This window comes from Hibiscus syriacus, unplaced genomic scaffold (genome assembly GCF_006381635.1).
Source record: "Hibiscus syriacus cultivar Baekdansim isolate YM2019G1 unplaced genomic scaffold, ASM638163v2 tig00110940_pilon, whole genome shotgun sequence".
NCBI lineage: Eukaryota > Viridiplantae > Streptophyta > Magnoliopsida > Malvales > Malvaceae > Hibiscus > Hibiscus syriacus.
Window position 1 is genome coordinate 1,588,060 of NW_024062923.1, and position 18,515 is coordinate 1,606,574.

An 18,515-nucleotide genomic window follows, 5' to 3' on the forward strand; every position below is an offset into this window, starting at 1 on the left:
TTCATTCACATTAACTAACATAAACATGTCTCATCAAAGGGAGCAAATACTGGATACACCGCCTCAAGTATTGGACACACCCCATCCACATAACACTCGTTTGAAAAAGAAGAGGATGGAAGCCAGAATTACACAAATCGAGGAGAATATGGTAAAACTACAAAAAGAGCTAGAAGACAAGATAAACCAGAACAGTCGAAATACTCTAGAAACAATCACAAAGAACCAAGAGTCCTTGGTTGATCAGATCGTTGCCAAGTTAATTGGCCTACAACAGACCAGTGTGCCTGGGGCAGGTTCATCGGAAGGGGTAACTATACAACCTACCCCACAAGTGGTCATCTCACCTGAAATCTTACCAGAACTTCGGGGGGACTCATCGGCGGCAAAAGCAAAGCCCTCGTCCTCTGTATTTAACCTTAAGAACAATCCGGGTTATTACCATGTACCGGATTTGGATGAAGAGGACAAAGCGAAGAAGATGGAGGAAAAAATCAAACAATTGGAGGACCAAATGAATATAGTCAAAGGAGACCGTGACTACCATGAAATCGATGCAACGGAACTTAGTCTAGTCCCGGACTTGGTTCTTCCCCCGAAATTTAAGTCCCCGGAGTTCGAGAAGTTTGACGGGAATAGTTGCCCATCCGCTCACATCACCATGTTCTGCCGAAAGATGACAGGATATGGAGGAAACGACCAACTCCTGATCCACTGCTTTCAGGATAGTCTGTCGGGCTCAGCCATTCGGTGGTACAACCAGCTAAGCCGATCAAATATCAAGACCTGGAAGGACCTGGCCAAGTCATTTCTGGAACAATACAAGCATAACAATGACATAAGGCCAGATCGAGTTATGCTACAAAACATGGAAAAGAAGCATAACGAGAGTTTCAGGCAGTACGCACAAAAATGGAGGGACTTGGCTGTGCAAGTTCATCCACCGTTAGATGAAAAGGAAACCCGGAAACTTTTCGTGCAGACTCTGAAGGCTCCATACTTCGGGCATCTGGTGGCGATCACATCAGGAAGCTTTTCAGACTTGGTTATGGCCGGAGAAATGATTGAGTCGGCCATAAAGCAAGGCAAGATTAAGGATGGGGAAGCCAGTAAGAAGCCTCCTATGAGGGAGAGGGATGGAGAGGTTAACAACATCAAACACTCCAGCAAAGGTGTTACAATCTCCAGCCCAAAACCAACTACGGCTGTACCGTTAGGTACTTCTAAACAAGAGTCCAGAAGGGAAAGGGAACATTTCGACCCTATTCCCATGACCTACAAAGAGCTTTACCAGCAACTTCTTGACACCCATGTGGTGTCACCATATCCAGTAGAACCCATGAAGCCCCCATACCCCAAGTGGTATGATGAGAATGTACATTGTGAATATCACGGCGGTGTCCCAGGACACACAATTGAGAACTGTTACGCATTCAAAAGAGTCGTACAGAAGATGCGTAACCACAACTGGATCGACTTCAACAACTTGGGGGCATCCAAGTGAGGAATATCATTTCGTCATTTGAGGCATTCTGTTTGAACTTGTTTTTTTTTCACTTTTCCTCAAGTTTCTGTAAGAACATTTGAATCAATTTATGTTACTTTAAAAGATGTTAAGCAATGGATCACATTTGCAAACTTGCAATTCTTTGAATATCATTTGAATTAAGAAACTATGTGAACGGTTCAAAGTTACGAATCTTTGACAAAGTAACATGATTTAAAACAAGGACTTTGACCTTATCCAGAATATACCCTCAAACACCATACCCCGCTCTTGTAATTAACCAATATACCCTTTTCCTTTCATAAGGTGCGGACAACATGGGGCATCATTTGCATATGACAATTACTATGTTTGTTATTTAAAGACGTTCAATGACGATGATGATCTTTACAAATGAAAGAGTCGAGTAGGTGAATCCAGTTTAGGTCAGTTGCTTGAAAATTGAACTCTAAAGATGAGATTCCTTGACTTTCAAAAACACCTAGGCTATAACAGGTTCTTCTTGACAATCTTAGGAAATTAAATCCGTAAAAAACTGAGCTATTCTGCTAAGGCAATTGGTTATAGAGGAAACTTGAAAGCCCTGGCCTTATGAGTGGATTACGTTCAAACCATGACATTGCTCGGACACTTGGCAATTCGGTGTTTGCTCCACTGCTCTTGTCAAGCTGAAGACTCTGTGATGAGATGAACCCTTCAGTTAACTTGATAACTGTGATTATAATATTAAGCTGTCCCTCTAAAGCAATTGGTTAAACACCCCGGCTTTATGGATTCAGCTAGTCAGGTAACGCCAAATTAAATCAAATTTATCTAAGAAATTTTCGGTAAAATGGACTAAGGGAGTTAAGGAACACCTGTTATAGTCAACTACACACGAGCACTCAAGAATTTCATTTTAGACCGATATTTTTTGCACTGCCTTTGTTGGAAGAGCCTACAAAGCTTGAACAAATGAAGATTTCAGAGGACTGAGATAAAAGGTCTAGTAATTGATCATGCTAGTTGCGTCATTTTGTCCGCACCCAATTAAAGTGCCAAAGCATGTTGCGATATTTAAAAAATGACATTTTTACCAAAAACCTTAGAAAGGAGGCCAACCTAAAGCCGACTCGTCCCTTTGAACATTGTCAAAGATTTGTAACTCTGCAAGCATTAAAAGAGCTCTTGATTCCTTTGATATTTTTGAAATCACATTTACAATTTGATTCAATTGCGAACAATACTTTACAACATTTTTATCATTTCTCTCTCCTGAATCAGGAAAAAGGAAAAAACGTTTTCAAACAGAACAATCTCAGATATGAAATGTCTGTAAAGCCCAAGCTCGAGAAGCAAATGGGGCACGATCGATTCCATGGACCAGATTGGCAGGCAAAGCACGAGACCCCGTCCAAGAAATAACACATAATTTATTCATGTTGCATGCATCTTAGACATACTTAGGTGCATCACATTCATCATTTTAGCGTACATAATTTTGCAGCTTTCAGAGGCAAGCTTCGACTTCAGGATGAAGGTTACTCGACTTGCAAGCACCTTTAAAGAATGATGGTGTAACTCAGCAGCAAGAAGCTACACCTCAACCGACTTTACATAACTACAGATCTCAGAACCAATTTCAGATGGGTTCGAGAACCAGTTCAGATCAAATCTAGTTCGGTTTAAACCCACCAGGAGCAACATGTTTTCAGTTAACACTTTCAAGCCAGATTTCAATTCCACGACGGAAGATATCCGGCTGTCAGAATTTATCAGTAGGTTTTCCCAGACCAGCTTAGGGGAACCACCGGAAGAATCATGACCGTTTTCGACCCGTAAAGGGAAGCCATTTTTAAACAAACTATTTACAGCATAACTCAAGGCTAGAAGGGTTATCTGTGACCAAGACCTTCGAGTTCGACTACGCTCAGCTCCAAGGCACATCATTTGCAGCATAGCTTAAGTCGAGAAGGGCTATCTGCCAAAGACCCCCGAGTTCGATTACACTCAGCTTCGAGGGCACATCATTTACAGCATAACTCAAGACTAGAAGGGTTATCTGTGACCAAAAGACCTTCGAGTTCGACTACGCTCAGCTCCAAGGCACATCATTTGCAGCATAGCTTAAGTCGAGAAGGGCTATCTGCCAAAGACCCCCGAGTTCGATTACACTCAGCTTCGAGGGCACATCATTTGCAGCATAACTTAAGTCGAGAAGGGTTAGCTGCCAACAAAAGACCTTCGAGTTCGACTACGCTCAGCTCCAAGGCACATCATTTGCAGCATAGCTTAAATCGAGAAGGGCTATCTGCCAAAGGCCCCCAAGTTCGATTACACTCAGCTTCGAGGGCACATCATTTGCAGCATAACTTAAGTCGAGAAGGGTTAGCTGCCAACAAAAGACCTTCGAGTTCGACTACGCTCAGCTCCAAGGCACATCATTTGCAGCATAGCTTAAGTCGAGAAGGGCTATCTGCCAAGGACCCCGAGTTCGATTACACTCAGCTTCGAGGGCACATCATTTACAGCATAACTCAAGGCTAGAAGGGTTATCTGTGACCAAAAGACCTTTGAGTTCGACTACGCTCAGCTCCAAGGCACATCATGTGCAGCATAGCTTAAGTCGAGAAGGGCTATCTGCCAAGGACCCCGAGTTCGATTACACTCAGCTTCGAGGGCACATCATTTACAGCATAACTCAAGGCTAGAAGGGTTATCTGTGACCAAAAGACCTTTGAGTTCGACTACGCTCAGCTCCAAGGCACATCATTTGCAGCATAACTTAAGTCGAGAAGGGTTATCTGCCAACCAAAGACCCCCGAGTTCGACTACGCTCAGCTCCAAGGCATATCATTTGCAATACAACTTAAGTCTAGAAGGGTTGTCTGCCAACAAAAGACCTTTGAGTTCGACTACGCTCAGCTCAACGGCACATCATTTACAGCATAACTCAAAGCTAGAAGGGTTATCTGTGACCAAAAGACCTTCGAGTTCGACTCCGCTCAGCTCCAAGGCACATCATTTTGCAGCATAGTTTAAGTCGAGAAGGGCTATCTGCTAAAGACCTTCGAGTTCGATTATATTCAACTTAGAGGCAAATCAGGCTTACAAAATAGCTCAATGCAAGAAGGGTTATCTGTCAATAAAATTGTCGAGTTCGATTCCAATAAACTCGATGACACCTCAATCACACTATTGTCCGGCTGCAATCAAGGTTTTCAAGTCGAGAATAACACCTGGGTTAACCGTGCCTTAGTGACAATAAACCCGTTTTTCCGGCAGTATAGCTTAAGACGAAAAAGCTATTTGTCAACGAAGACCTTCGGAGTTCGATTTTATTCAGCTCGAGGGCCTATCAACCACAGGGTGGAGTCAAGAGACTACATTCAAGTCGAATTTTCCAACCCAGATCTTTAAACCGAGAAGAAGACCGAAGTTGACTACAATTTGGAAATGAGAAGCCACATCCAGATTCAAATTCCGAATTGCAGCTTCAATTCCATATCATTTCAATATGGACTCGACTTCACGACGGAGGAACCATCTACAACTCAATTCGACAGGGAGTTATTCTTCAACTCCACCGAACGAAAATTTGTGTCTTTTTTGTCTTTGTCCTATTTTTCGTTCCACGAAAAAGGATAAAGAGGGGCAGCTGTAGACACTAATTTTCGTCCATATTTTTTATTATTATTTTATACATATATACCTATATATATATTATATGGTTTGCAAACGGTTTTTGAATATATATATATAATATATAGTTTTTAAAAAGAAAACATTTTGAAAATATGGGTAATATATAGTTTTTTAAAATATTTTTTGAAAACTATATAACATATAGTTTTTAAAACATTTTAGAAAATATATATAACATATAGTTTTAAAATCATTTTAAAAACTTATATAATATATAGTTTTAAAAACATTTTTGAATAAATTATATAATATATAGTTTTAAAAACGTTTTTTAAAAAACTTATATAATATTTTTAAAACATTTTGAAAACTATATAATATAGTTTTGAAAACTTTTTTAAATATAATATATAGTTTAAAAAATATTTTTGAAATATATGTATTATATAATTTATATTATATCAGTATTATTATTATTTATTTTCTTTTTATTATTTTCTTTTTATGTTTTTTTTAGGGTCCAAACAGTCCAATAAGTCTCGAGGGCCTGATCCAGCCCAGAGCTCAGATTAGGGTTCCAACGTATACTCATCCAAGCAGAGCAGCGCTGTGCAGAGGAGGTCAAGGGTCAAGTTACAAACGGCGCGAGATTTCCGGCCGAGATCCCCCGGGACTGACCCATCTCGGGGTGGCCGGTCACAACGGCCACGAACAAGCCCCGTATTTCGGAGGTCACAAACAGCCGGTGATGGGTATAAATATCCCACCACCCATCGACCAGAGAGGGGGGACAGCCACGCAAATCTCAGAAGCATAAACACAGTAAACCAAATAACCAAAACAAGATCAAGGAGAACCCACAACGGATCAACAGTAAACCAAGAGTTCAAACCAACAACAAGTAAAAACTAAAGCCAACAGTACATCAGAGTCACAAAAACCAGAAACCAGAAGACATCAAAAACCCATCAAACCACAACTACCAAATACATCCAAGATACAAAGCAAAATATATCAAAGAAAGGATCGAAACTCTTGGCGCGAGGAAAAGCACCACCGTGAGGAACGAAAAACGTCGGGATACGAAGGGTTTTAAGGGTAAAAATCGAATATTTACGCCTAGATCTACGCCGGTAGGGGCATGTTTTGTGTTTTTGAGTCACATATTTAGGTTTACGGGGTGGAGAGGAGTATTTGGAGGGGGGCGGCCGTCGGCGGTTGTGGACAGCGTCTGACGGTGGCCGGAAATCGCCTGGGTGGAGGTTTTCTCTCGTTTGAGAGAGATGAGATTTCTGAGGAAATGAGGAAAATGAAAGGGAAAGGGTCTTTTGGCCCATTTATATACGGAGGACCATTTTGCAAATAGCTTATTCTTAAATTCTTTCCGCCGTCCCTGGAACTTTGAATCGCTTTGCAATTCGGTCACTACCTGTAAATTTGCCTCCGAATTTCCAATTTAATCAATTTAATCCCTATCTATTTATATTTTTTTGTATTTTGTGATTTGGTCCCCTAACTTTTTATTTGTTCTTTTGCAGTCCATTTTCTAACTCATTAAGTTCAATTTGTTCCAATTTGATCCTAAGTTTTTATATTTTTTTTTACCTATTTTTATTTATTTTTTATTGTTAGCCTTGTTTGAGTAATTTTTTTTTATCTAACATATTTTGTTTCAGCTGTACTTCCAACCAATCAAAAGGTAAGTAATTCGAATCGGATTTTTAAATTTCAATTTAAATTCTTAATTTTCGTAATAAAAGACAACCGACAAATTAATTGGTACCGAAAGGGCGGTTCAAGGGTGCTAATCCTTCCTCGACCGTAACCGACTCCCGAACCCGACACGTTTCTGGTACAACGCAGATCAGGTAAGATGGTGTCCGACCCACCTAAATTTGTTTTAAAGTGGTCGGTGGCGACTCCAACCCAATTATTTCAAGTCGAAGCCCAATTCCCGGGGCCCAACCGGAAGACGGTTCCGACAAATGTGACATGTTGTTTGATAATGGCTCTGAATCATTCAGAATGTACTTCTGTGTTAAATCATTCATAGTTGCGAAACAAACGCGCTGAATGCTGAACGGTTCAGCATTCAACGTTGAATTGTTTTATTAAGAGGCAAACAAACAACCCCTTAGTTTTTATTTTAATATTTATATTTTATATTTTTTATGACTTTATATTTAAAATTTAAAATTTAAAAACAATTAAATAAATCCCTTAAAAAATAATATGGTCAAACTCAATAAAAAGAAGAATATAATCCATATGTCACGTCACCGGTCAAGTGGACCACTATGTCAATATCATAAAACGTTATGTAAGAATCATGAAGCGTCACGTTAATAACGTAAATGACATAAATCATTATTCAAAAGGTCATATTTAATTTTTTTAAATTTAAAAATTATATTAAATATAAAAGTATTTACTCTAATCACACATTTTTATTAAAGTACAAAGAAACGAGAGACATTTTTGAAGAAAAAAAACGTATCCTTTTATCGCCACTTTGCTAAATTCTCTCTGGCTATGTTAAATTTGTAAACACGCTATAATCATGTGTGTGGCAGCTGTCACACTTGCATATTTTGTACAAATCAAATATATATTAAAAATTCATAAAACCCTATTTTCAGCAACTCATATATATATACACTTTTTCATACTTGAATGCAGGCACCGACAGCGTAAATCCCTTTTCTCATTAACCTTTTTTATATATAATATTTATTTTAGAAATGAGACGGCAATTCGAGAAATTCCAACATAGAAATGGCGGTATAAAAGTATTAAATTAAGTTTAGGATTCATAATTTTAATTATAGTTAATGATGTCACTCGCAGAGGAAAATATGGTGTGTGCTTTGGGATCCAGTTTTACTCGTCCCTCCGTGCCTTGGTTTCATACTAGATCCATATACAAGTTCAGATGCATTTCCTCTGCTCGTAAACTTGAGTTTCCTGCAGGTGAACCACTTGTGTTATTCACTCAATTTAATCCATGAACCAAACACCAAAATTCATATGCAAGTTTCTTCACAACTGACGTTAACTTAGCATCATCAAAACAGCTTTAATATCCATATTCAAAATTCACCATTCAATTTGTTGTTTTATTTAGTGGTGAAGATGCCAAGCATTAATTGTCAGGTTAAGTCGTTTTCCTCCATACCAAGTTGTATTTTTTCCACATGCGTACCATAAGAGAAATGCATTTATCACCACATGTATACATACATTCATTAGAAGCTTCCATCCACATGCATTGATCTATTATATTTTACATTATCATACTAATGTTTACTTCAAAACCACAAATACCAATCTTAGTTCCACACTAAATCTATAGTAATGGGAGTTAGACCATTCAAGAATACAAAACTTATTTTTTAAAGTTGAATCTATGGAATTTGACAAATAATTCAATTTCTGGACTGTTGTTAGGTGGTTGGAAAGGAGGAAACTAGTTTGTTCCCATTCCAACAAGCTGCTCTATCCATAATTGAAACAGAAATTCAACCAAAGCCTGGCAAATATTTAGTGGGAAATGACACTTGCTAATTAAAACTAGAGTAGATAGGCAACCGATTGTTAGTAATACAAGGCGGAAACCATACTTTGATTGAATATGGATTATTAGGAGTATTTTAATTTTACCTTCACATTTTCTCTTATTAAATAATTAGGATTAAGATACACACATTATATATCGTTATTATCACTCTTTGACTCCATCGGTATATACATTTATGTTAACATGTGAACATATATGTTTATTTTTAAATAAAAATTCTGTTATATTTTAAAATATTTCTATCCATTTAAGTTGAGCTTAGTTTTATTATGTAAATCGATAGAGTTGAGCAAAATCATGTAAGTTTTAACCATTCAAACTTCATCTCCACCCTAACACATATCCAGCTTTAGCTCTCAATTTTAAGTTTCTCGTAATTAAAGATGATAACAGTGCGTGACATAACTATCTTTTGCTTGTCTCTAACTTAACTTACCCTTTTGTTATGCCTCTCATGTCAATCTCGTCCTAAACCCTCACGTTGTTTAAAATTTTGATATCCAATTTATCTTGAAAATGAAATTTTCATAAAAAATATATATAATTCCTTCTTATCTATCTATGCTGTTAATTACTAAAAAACATCTAATTCATTTTTTTCTCTTTATGTTATTTCTATTTTCACAAATATTTTTTAATTTTAAATAAATATAAAAATAAATCATTTTGAAATTAATTATAAATCAACTAATAATATAAATAATTTTGACTGATTCAAACTAAAAATGATATAACGGAAAAGATTAATGAAATGATTTCTCTATGGTCTCTTGCTGCCATGAATATGGATTATAAATTGAAAATAAAGAATCCAGGGTACATAGTCAAGTAAGGTCAAAGTTGAAACTGATTACGTTGCTAGACCCATAAAAACTGCGTTTGTTTCCAGGAAATGAAGAGTCCCCAGAACCCTCATTGAAGTTGCTTGGTCCCGAGTCCAGTAGTTTAATGAGTGTCAGATTTGTCAGTCAGTCAGATATTACGTTGACTCTCCCCCCCCCCCTATTTATTCCCTTCGATCCCCCTCTTCATTTCTCACAATCATCCTTCATTAAAGTCTTTTGTGTTTTATTTTGACCATTTACAGGGCAATGACACTTTTGGGGTTTTTTCTACTTCTGTTGCTCTCACCGTCCCCCAACTACGTTCATGGTTATCCTAGGCATAACCATCGTCCCCGTCACCTATCTCTTGGTCCCTGGATCAATGCTCATGCAACTTTCTATGGAGGTGGCGATGCTTCAGGAACCATGGGTACTTTTCAGAACCCAGTTTCGACTAACATGATCCAATATTGTTATTTGTTTCATTAATTATATTTTAGGTTTTTTCCCTTTATAGGTGGAGCTTGTGGCTATGGAAATCTATATAGCCAAGGCTACGGTGTTAACACGGCGGCATTGAGCACTGCATTGTTTAACAATGGCTTGGGCTGTGGTGGATGTTATGAGATCAGATGCGTTAACGACCCAAAATGGTGCCTGCCGGGCACCGTCGTGGTCACCGCCACTAACTTTTGCCCTCCTGGTGGCACAGGCTGGTGCAACCCTCCCAACCACCACTTCGATCTCTCCCAGCCTATTTTCCTACACATTGCACAATACAAAGCTGGTATTGTCCCTGTGATGTACAGAAGGTAAACACAAGTGCCTCATTTCACCCAACATGTTTCCGTATTTTGTTCTACTGACATTTATTGTAATTGTTCATTGTTTTGCAGGGTGAGGTGTATGAGAAAAGGGGGAATAAGGTTCACCATTAATGGACATTCCTACTTCAATTTAGTGCTTGTAACCAACGTCGGAGGTGCCGGTGATATTCGTTCTGTATCTATTAAAGGCTCAAGGACAAAATGGCAATTAATGTCCAGAAACTGGGGACAGAACTGGCAAAGCAATACTTACCTTGATGGACAAAGTCTGTCATTTGTCGTCACCACTAGTGACGGCCGTAGTGTCGTCTCCTACAATGTTGCTCCACCCGGTTGGTCCTTCGGACAAACTTACACCGGTCGTCAGTTTATGGCTTAACTCCCTCCTCCCCCCAAGTTAAAAAAGAAGAGTGCGTCAAGCCATTGGTTTTTGAATGGCTTGTTCTGTTTGTAGTTATATATATAATTGAGTTTTTCTGGTTTTGTTTCTAGAAGCAATGTTACTTAGATTTTGTCTGGGGGAACTTCGTATTTACGGATTAGAATTACATCAAATTATGAATAGAAGAAGGCTTTGTTTTTAAAGACTTAATTGTACTCTTGCTTGTGAAATGCCAACGTCTACAGTATTAGCAGTTGTTGAATTTCGTTGTTGCTGTTGTACGTTTGATCCATTATTATTGGATGTTAAAAAATACAACCAATTACAGAATTGGGTTAAAAAATAAATAAATCTAATTTTGCGCATGCATCCATGACTTGAATCGTATTGAACATGAAACTTTATTTAGTATTTTTGAGAAAGCTTTGGTAAGCAGCATCGATTTTAAAGTGAAAAGAAAAACAAGGCACCGACACTACACTTAAAAGTGTAAACCAATCCACCTTTAAATGATGATTTTAATCATCTTATTTAAAAATTTTAAGATAGTATAAGAAGGTAAAAATAATATAATGGTACATATACATTATTAATATGTGATAAATAAAAAAATTAATTAATATTATAGATATAAATGAAAGAATTATTTAAGAATATACACTGTTTTAGCTTGTCGGCTGAGATCTTACTATCTATATAGATATAGATGGAAGTGGAACCACGTGAATGTACCATGTTAGTTTTTTTTCTGTAATCTTCATTGATTACTTCTTTCAATTCAAAGTTAAAATTATGGATGAAGTTTGTGTGGATTGGTACAATTATATTATAATGTTTTAAATATATAAATCTTTAGTTTTTTTAATAGTCTAAGATGTAATGAAAAAATATTTTTCGTTACAATGAAAACTTTTCTGTTCTCATAATTATTTTAATGATTTTCGTAATATTTTTAATATATTTCTAACAATTTCTAAAACCTTATATTTTCATTGTTTTAGTGTTACTCGGGTAGAACTTAACGGCAGGTGGCATGAACAAGGTCAGATTTTTAGAAGTTTTTTAGAATAGTCCTTACAAGATCATATTCATATTCAACTATCCATTAAACTGCATACACTCAAAAGAAAAAAAATAGAAGATTCAAAGTAGAATAAAATGTTGAAAAGTTAGCAAAAGTGGCCAAGCCACTTTCGGTTCAAATGGGTTTGCTTTTTGTGCATGCATCGAAAATGTTGATTTTTGAATAATGGTAAAATCACAATTTATTCATTGTACTTTAGGGTATTTATAAAATTAGTCATTAAGCTTCAAATATAAATACCCTAACCCATTTAGCTTCAAAATCATCCCAAATCATTCTAGCTTTCTCCAAATACTAGAGAATTTAGAAAGTTTTCTTGAGAGTTTTTTTTCTCCTTTTTATCAAGAGAGAATTGTCATTATTTTCTCCTTGTTAGATCGAGAGAAGTTGTAATTTCTATTTTCTCATAGTAAATTCTTCTACCGTTGCCCGTGGGTTTTACCCTATATTATTTAGGGATTTTCCACGTAAAATTTATGTATTCTTTATCTTCATTTTTATTTTCTCAAATTATCAATTGCGATTTTGCTCTATTCGATAACCGTCTAACGCAACAATTGATATCCGAGCCAGATTTGAGTGTGTAATATCTGCTTATTGTCTTTGTGGTTGCCACCAAAAGGTGGATCCTCCAGCATAAGAAATTAAAAAGGTATTACCCATTCTTTGAAGGTTCCAGAGAATTATTCACGATAGTGAAATAGTGGGAGATATCCGTAATAGAAGCTATGACAACAAAATTTGATATTGAACAATTCAATGGGAGAAATTTCTCATTGTGGAAATTGAAGATGAAGGCCATCCTGAGGAAAAACGGTTGTCTAGTAGCTATCAGTGAAAGGCCGATAGATTTCACAAATGACAACAAATGGATCGAAATGGACGGGAATGCTATAGCAAACTTTCATCTAGCATTAGCAGATGAAGTATTGTCAAGCATCGAGGAGAAGAAGACAGCTAAGGAGATATAGAATCATCTCACCAAACTATACGAGGCCACTTCGCTGCACAATAAAATTTTCCTTAAGAGGAAATTGTATACTCTCCGTATACCAGAATCTATTTCAGTGACAAAACACTTAAACATGCTGAACACTTTATTTTCTCAGCTTACATCCTTAAGATGTACAATAGGAGAACAAGAACGTGCTGAATTTCTACTTCAAAGTCTACCTGATTCGTATGATCAACTCATCATCAACTTGACAAACAGTAATGTTACCAGTCTAGTCTTCGATGGCGTTGCAGCTGTTGTTCTACAAGAAGAAAATCGGCGCAAGAACAAGGAAGACAGACAAGTAAATCTGCAACAAGCAGAAGCATTGACAACGATAAGAGGGAGATCAACAGAACGTGGCCAAAGTAGCAGTCACAAACATGGTAGATCGAAGTCAAAAAGCAAAAAGAATTTAAAGTGCTACAATTGTGGAAAGAATGATCACTTGAAGAAGGATTGTTGGAGTCTAAATAAGAACTCCAATCCACAAGGCAATACCGCAAACACTTCAGATGATGGAGATGCTCTATGTTGTGAAGTGTTAACCACCGTGGAAGACATGAAAAGATTTGTAGATATATGACTCATTGATTCGGGAGCAACATATCACATGACCTCAAGAAGAGAATTGTTCCATCATTATGAATCTGTCTCAGGAGGATCTGTGTATAGTTGCAATGATCATGCCTTAGAGATCGTTGGCGTGAGAACCATCAAATTGAAGATGTATGATGAAACAATTAAAGTTGTTCGAGATGTGCGACACGTTAAAGGCCTGAAGAAAATTTTATTATTCTAGGGATTGTTGGATAATACTGAAAGCAAGATTGAAACACAAAAAGGAATCATGAAGGTGTTCCATGGAGCGCTTGTGGTGATGAAAGGCGAAAAGATAGCAGCAAACTTGTACATACTGAAGGGAGAGACTTTGCTAGAAGCAGAAGCCTTTGTTACCTCATGTAGTTCAGATTCTGCAATGCTATGACATCAGAAACTTGGACACATGTCAGAACAAGGAATGAAAGTCCTTGTGGAGCAAAAGCTACTTCCAGGCTTAACAAAGGTATCACTTACTTTATGTGAGCATTGTTGTTGAAAACATTTTGATGTTTCGATATAACAAACTAAGTATAAATGAATTTTAAGATTTTACAAAAGATTTTTATAAGTATATTCGATTCAATTAATCAAATATCTAATTATTACTCCAAGTCTTTCAAGATCAATTTCAAACCTTACTAAATGTGTAAAATTGTGTTTTATACTTAATATATTTTTGAAACAATTTTCACAAAGTATTTTGAACCAAAATCAAGCCTAAAATCAATTTTTGCAAAGGAATGCACCGATGCACCAATGAATAAATTGAAGATCGAATGCATTTTATGCATCGATGCACTCAGGTTTTTATGAAAACATCGAATGCATTTGATGCATCGATGCACAAGACATACATCGATGCACTCAGGCTATTTTGAAACATCGATGAAAACAGTGTATCGATGTATCCCTTTGAATGCGCATCGATACATCATGAAGATGCACCGATGCACTCCTTGAATATGCATCGATGCACAAAGCCATGCATCGATGCATCCGTCGAGTTTTCGGTTTAAAAGGCTTATTTTCTTATTTGTTTCAAACCCTAAAACTAAACTCTCATCAGTTGTACGCCTCTCTCCCTCTCTAAATTCTCCTTTTGCTCAAAATCAACAAGAAATTGTCGGATTCTTCTAGCTTTTCATCTCCATATCCTGCTACTATCATTAAATCGAGCAAAAAAACTTCTCATTCTCATCAATCCAAAATTTTCAAGGTATTTTTCTAAAAAAAACCTCTATTTTATCATATTTTGATTTTAGAACTAGTTTAGATTAGTTCTAGGATGAACATTATATCGGGAATTGATTGTTTGATGATTACAAACTATATTTTACAACTAATTTCATCAAAAACTCACAAATTTTCAATGAATTTTTGAAATAAAAAAAATTGAAAATGTAAATTTAATTTTTAAATTTGATGTTTTTGATTTAATTATGTTGTTTTCATGAAATACTATACATATTATATTTTTCAAACATTGTTTTCTAAATAGTTTTTCAAAACTATGCCCATTAGGATTCGGTTTAGAGAACCTTGAATTATTGCGGACTCAATTGAGTTTTGAGATTGATTATTTTGCATACATGTGTTTCAAAATTGTAGGTTATATTCCTTATTCTATTCCTTAATCATGTCAAATCCTAAACGCCCTAGGACTTCTTCATCGAGACGTTCAAACCAACCTCTCATACCTCCTCAACCTCAAAATCCAAACCCGAATGATCAAAACATTATATGATCCTATTTTAATATGCCTGAACGTTATAGAGACGACTTTTACCATAGGTATATAAATTCTTTCCAATCTTATAGAATCCGGGAAGAGCGTATTCCTTCTATTTAAACCATGATTGATATTGACTTCGAATACCTTCCGATTCTCAAAACATGGAAGTTTGATAAAATGTTTCACCTAAAACCTATCGTCTATCATCAGTCAGTTCGCATTTTCTACTCTAATACGGTATGCATTCAAAACCAGACTCAGTGTGGAACTATAGCAATTAGATCATACCTTTTAGGACAATATATTAATATTGACCCCGAGACTATAGCTTCACATTTTGGGCTAGATGATGATGGTCTATATAATGAGAAAGAAACTGTGGATTATCCCTATGTTCCAAATGCTAGTGTTAGTACTCTACGATCTCATCACGATTGTCTTCTTCATTTGATGATCTATTGGTGGTTTAGACCATCCGGAGGTAGGTACTCCACTCTTCGTATTAGGGATTTATGGTGGATGCACTGTCTCAAGAATAAGAACAAAATAAAATTGCCACACATTATATTTAGTGAGCTAGTAGATACTATAAACATTGTTCCTTCAAAACATGTCAAAACATTAGTTTATGGATGTCTTCTTAGCAATCTTTTTATCAAACTCGGTCTTAACGTCTCTCTTTACAATCCTATTCATCTTCAAAACTCAATCAATCTCACCTCGTTGAAGAAAGCTAATTAGAAACATGACGAGGAAACTGGTCTATGAGTCTTTCGACCCTTTAAGTAAACTCTGGGAGCTAGTTCTTCACGAGCTGCTCCTAGCTCTTCTCGTGCTCCTCCTCCTCCTCTGGCACCGACTGCAGATGATAATCCTGAGCTTCAAGGATTATTCCAAGACATTGACGATCCCGATAATGCACCGGTTCCACAAGAAGATCAAGTGCCTCCATATTTTCATTCATTTTTGGAGACATTTGATTTACGGTTTGCTTCCATCGAAACCCATTTGACTGCTAACAACGAAGCGGTGAATCATTGCTTAGACACTTTGGAAGCTCAACAAATGGAGTTTCAACGGCAGATGCTTGCACGTATAGATGCTTACACGTATGGATGCTCTCTCTCTCGAGATGCAAGCACGATTTCCTCCTTCTCCCGATCCTTCTATGGACAAGTAGACCTTGATTTGTGTTTGTTTTAGATCAACTTAGACTCTTAATTGTTAAAATATTTTGAATGCTTTTGGGATTGTTTTTTTTTCCTTTGATTGTTGGATGATTGAATGTTTTGGATTTATATTTTGGTTACTTTGGATGTTAAATCTTAATATATATATGTTTGGTTTGAATTTTCTTTTTTATATTTATACTTAATTTTGCATCATTAGACATATATGACCAATTATCCATTACATGTTTATGAATATTGTTTATGAAAACTAATGGCTAATCTATCTTCTGATTGCGATCTTAGCAGCTTAAGCTTTAAAATTAATTAATCAATTGGCTAAGTTTTTCAAATTCTTAATAAAAGTCATTTTCGCATCTTTTTGATTTAACAAAAAAGGGAGAAGATTTGTTATAGTAAGGGGGAGTAATTTTTCAAAATTGATTTCAAAAATAATTTTCAAATCTTAAAATTACTCAAATGTTTTGTTATATCAAAAAGGGGGAGATTGTTGAAAATATTTTGATGTTTCGATATAACAAACTAAGTATAAATGAATTTTAAGATTTTACAAAAGATTTTTATAAGTATATTCGATTCAATTAATCGAATATCAAATTATTACTCTAAGTCTTTCAAGATCAATTTTAAACCTTACTAAATGTGTAAAATTGTGTTTTATACTTAATATATTTTTGAAACAATTTTCACAAAGTATTTTAAACCAAAATCAAGCCTAAAATCAATTTTTCAAAGGAATGCATCGATGCACCAATGAATAAATTGAACATCGAATGCATTTTATGCATCGGTGCACTCAGGTTTTTATGAAAACATCGAATGCATTTGATGCATCGATGCACAAGACATGCATCGATGCACTCAGGCTATTTTAAAATATCGAATGCACTTCATGCATCGATGCACTCTTAGTGCACCGATGCACTAAAGGTCCAACGATCAAAATATTTGAATTTTACACTTGATGCACCGATGCACCTTGTGTATGCATAGATGCACTGACGCTCCCAACTGATTTTATTAATTATTTTCACACTTAAACGACTCTATTGACTCCACTAATCATCCCCAACGTTCAGAATCAATTGAAGGAATATTTAAACAAGCTTAGAAGTCATTGATCAACAACAAGAAAACACAAGAAACAAGAATCAATAGAGAATCAAAGAGAAAGCATCAAACCTCAAGTTTTAGCATATCAAGCCTATTTTTCATTCAATATTCATTTTTCTTTCAAGAACACTATTTGTACTCATTTTTATTCATTTTTTAGTGTTCTTTTCTTTGTTCTAGAATTGTGAAAACAATCTACCTTGTGAGGATTTCCTTGTAAGTTTACAAATTTGTAATCTTCTCTTTGAGAAAGAGTGTTCTCAAGAATTGGGGTATATTCTTAAGGGAGTTGTAAGGTTATCTCTTTGGCCTCAAAAGAAAGAACAAATTAGTGAATTTGTTGGAAAATCCTTAATGTGGATAGCTAAGGTAGTGGACGTTAACTTTGGTTGAGAAAGTCGAACCACTTTAAATCACTGTGCAAATCTTTTAAATTTTCTGCAAAAGCTTCCACCAAAATTTTAATTGCCAATTCACCCTCTCTTGGCCAATTCCATCGATCGATTAACTCAACAATTGCATAACAAGTAAGCAACACATGTTGAAATTCAACACATCAAATTCTAGAATTGGAAAAGTGTTCTAGAATTGGTTCATTCTGACGTATGGCAAGCACCAGTTACATCCCTAGGTGGAGCAAAATACTTTTTCTCATTTATTGATGACTACTCCAGGAGATGTTGGGTGTACCCTATTAAGAAGAAGTCAGATGTGTTTTCAACTTTCAAAAACTTCAAAGCGCGGGTGGAATTTGATTCTGCAAATAAGATCAAGTGTTTCAGAACAAATAATAGAGGAGAATACACAAGTGAAGAATTGATGACTTTTGCAGGAAACAAGGCATCAAAAGATAGTGCACAGTGGCGAACACTCCTCAATAAAATGGAGTGGCAGAGCGGATAAACATAACCTTGTTAGAAAGAACAAGAGCAATGTTGAGGGATGGAGGCCTAGAAAAATCATTCTGGGCAGAAGCAATCAATATCGCCTGTTATTTGGTGAATCGAGCACAATCAACTGCAATAGAGCTTAAGACACCAATGGAGATTTGGACTGGT

The 18,515-nt window shown here is 36.2% G+C and overlaps 1 protein-coding gene across 1 annotated transcript; it reads left to right on the top strand.

Annotated features, from left to right (window-relative positions):
* The first annotated feature begins 9,791 nt into the window (after positions 1 to 9,791).
* Positions 9,792 to 10,834, top strand: LOC120147540 (expansin-A5-like). The gene is made up of 3 exons (XM_039160885.1): positions 9,792 to 9,962; positions 10,050 to 10,344; positions 10,429 to 10,834. Exons 1-3 carry the CDS (start codon positions 9,800 to 9,802, stop codon positions 10,736 to 10,738), a joined length of 768 nt encoding a protein of 255 aa, XP_039016816.1. The 5' UTR covers positions 9,792 to 9,799; the 3' UTR covers positions 10,739 to 10,834.
* The last annotated feature ends 7,681 nt before the right edge of the window (positions 10,835 to 18,515 follow it).

Excerpts from the sequence above, each read along its gene's own strand:
- LOC120147540 (XM_039160885.1), top strand. The coding sequence starts at position 9,800 with ATGACACTTTTGGGGTTTTTTCTACTTCTGTTGCTCTCACCGTCCCCC. Across the intron at positions 9,963-10,049 it reads CGATGCTTCAGGAACCATGG|GTGGAGCTTGTGGCTATGGA; the intron begins GTACTTTTCAGA and ends TTCCCTTTATAG. Across the intron at positions 10,345-10,428 it reads GTCCCTGTGATGTACAGAAG|GGTGAGGTGTATGAGAAAAG; the intron begins GTAAACACAAGT and ends ATTGTTTTGCAG.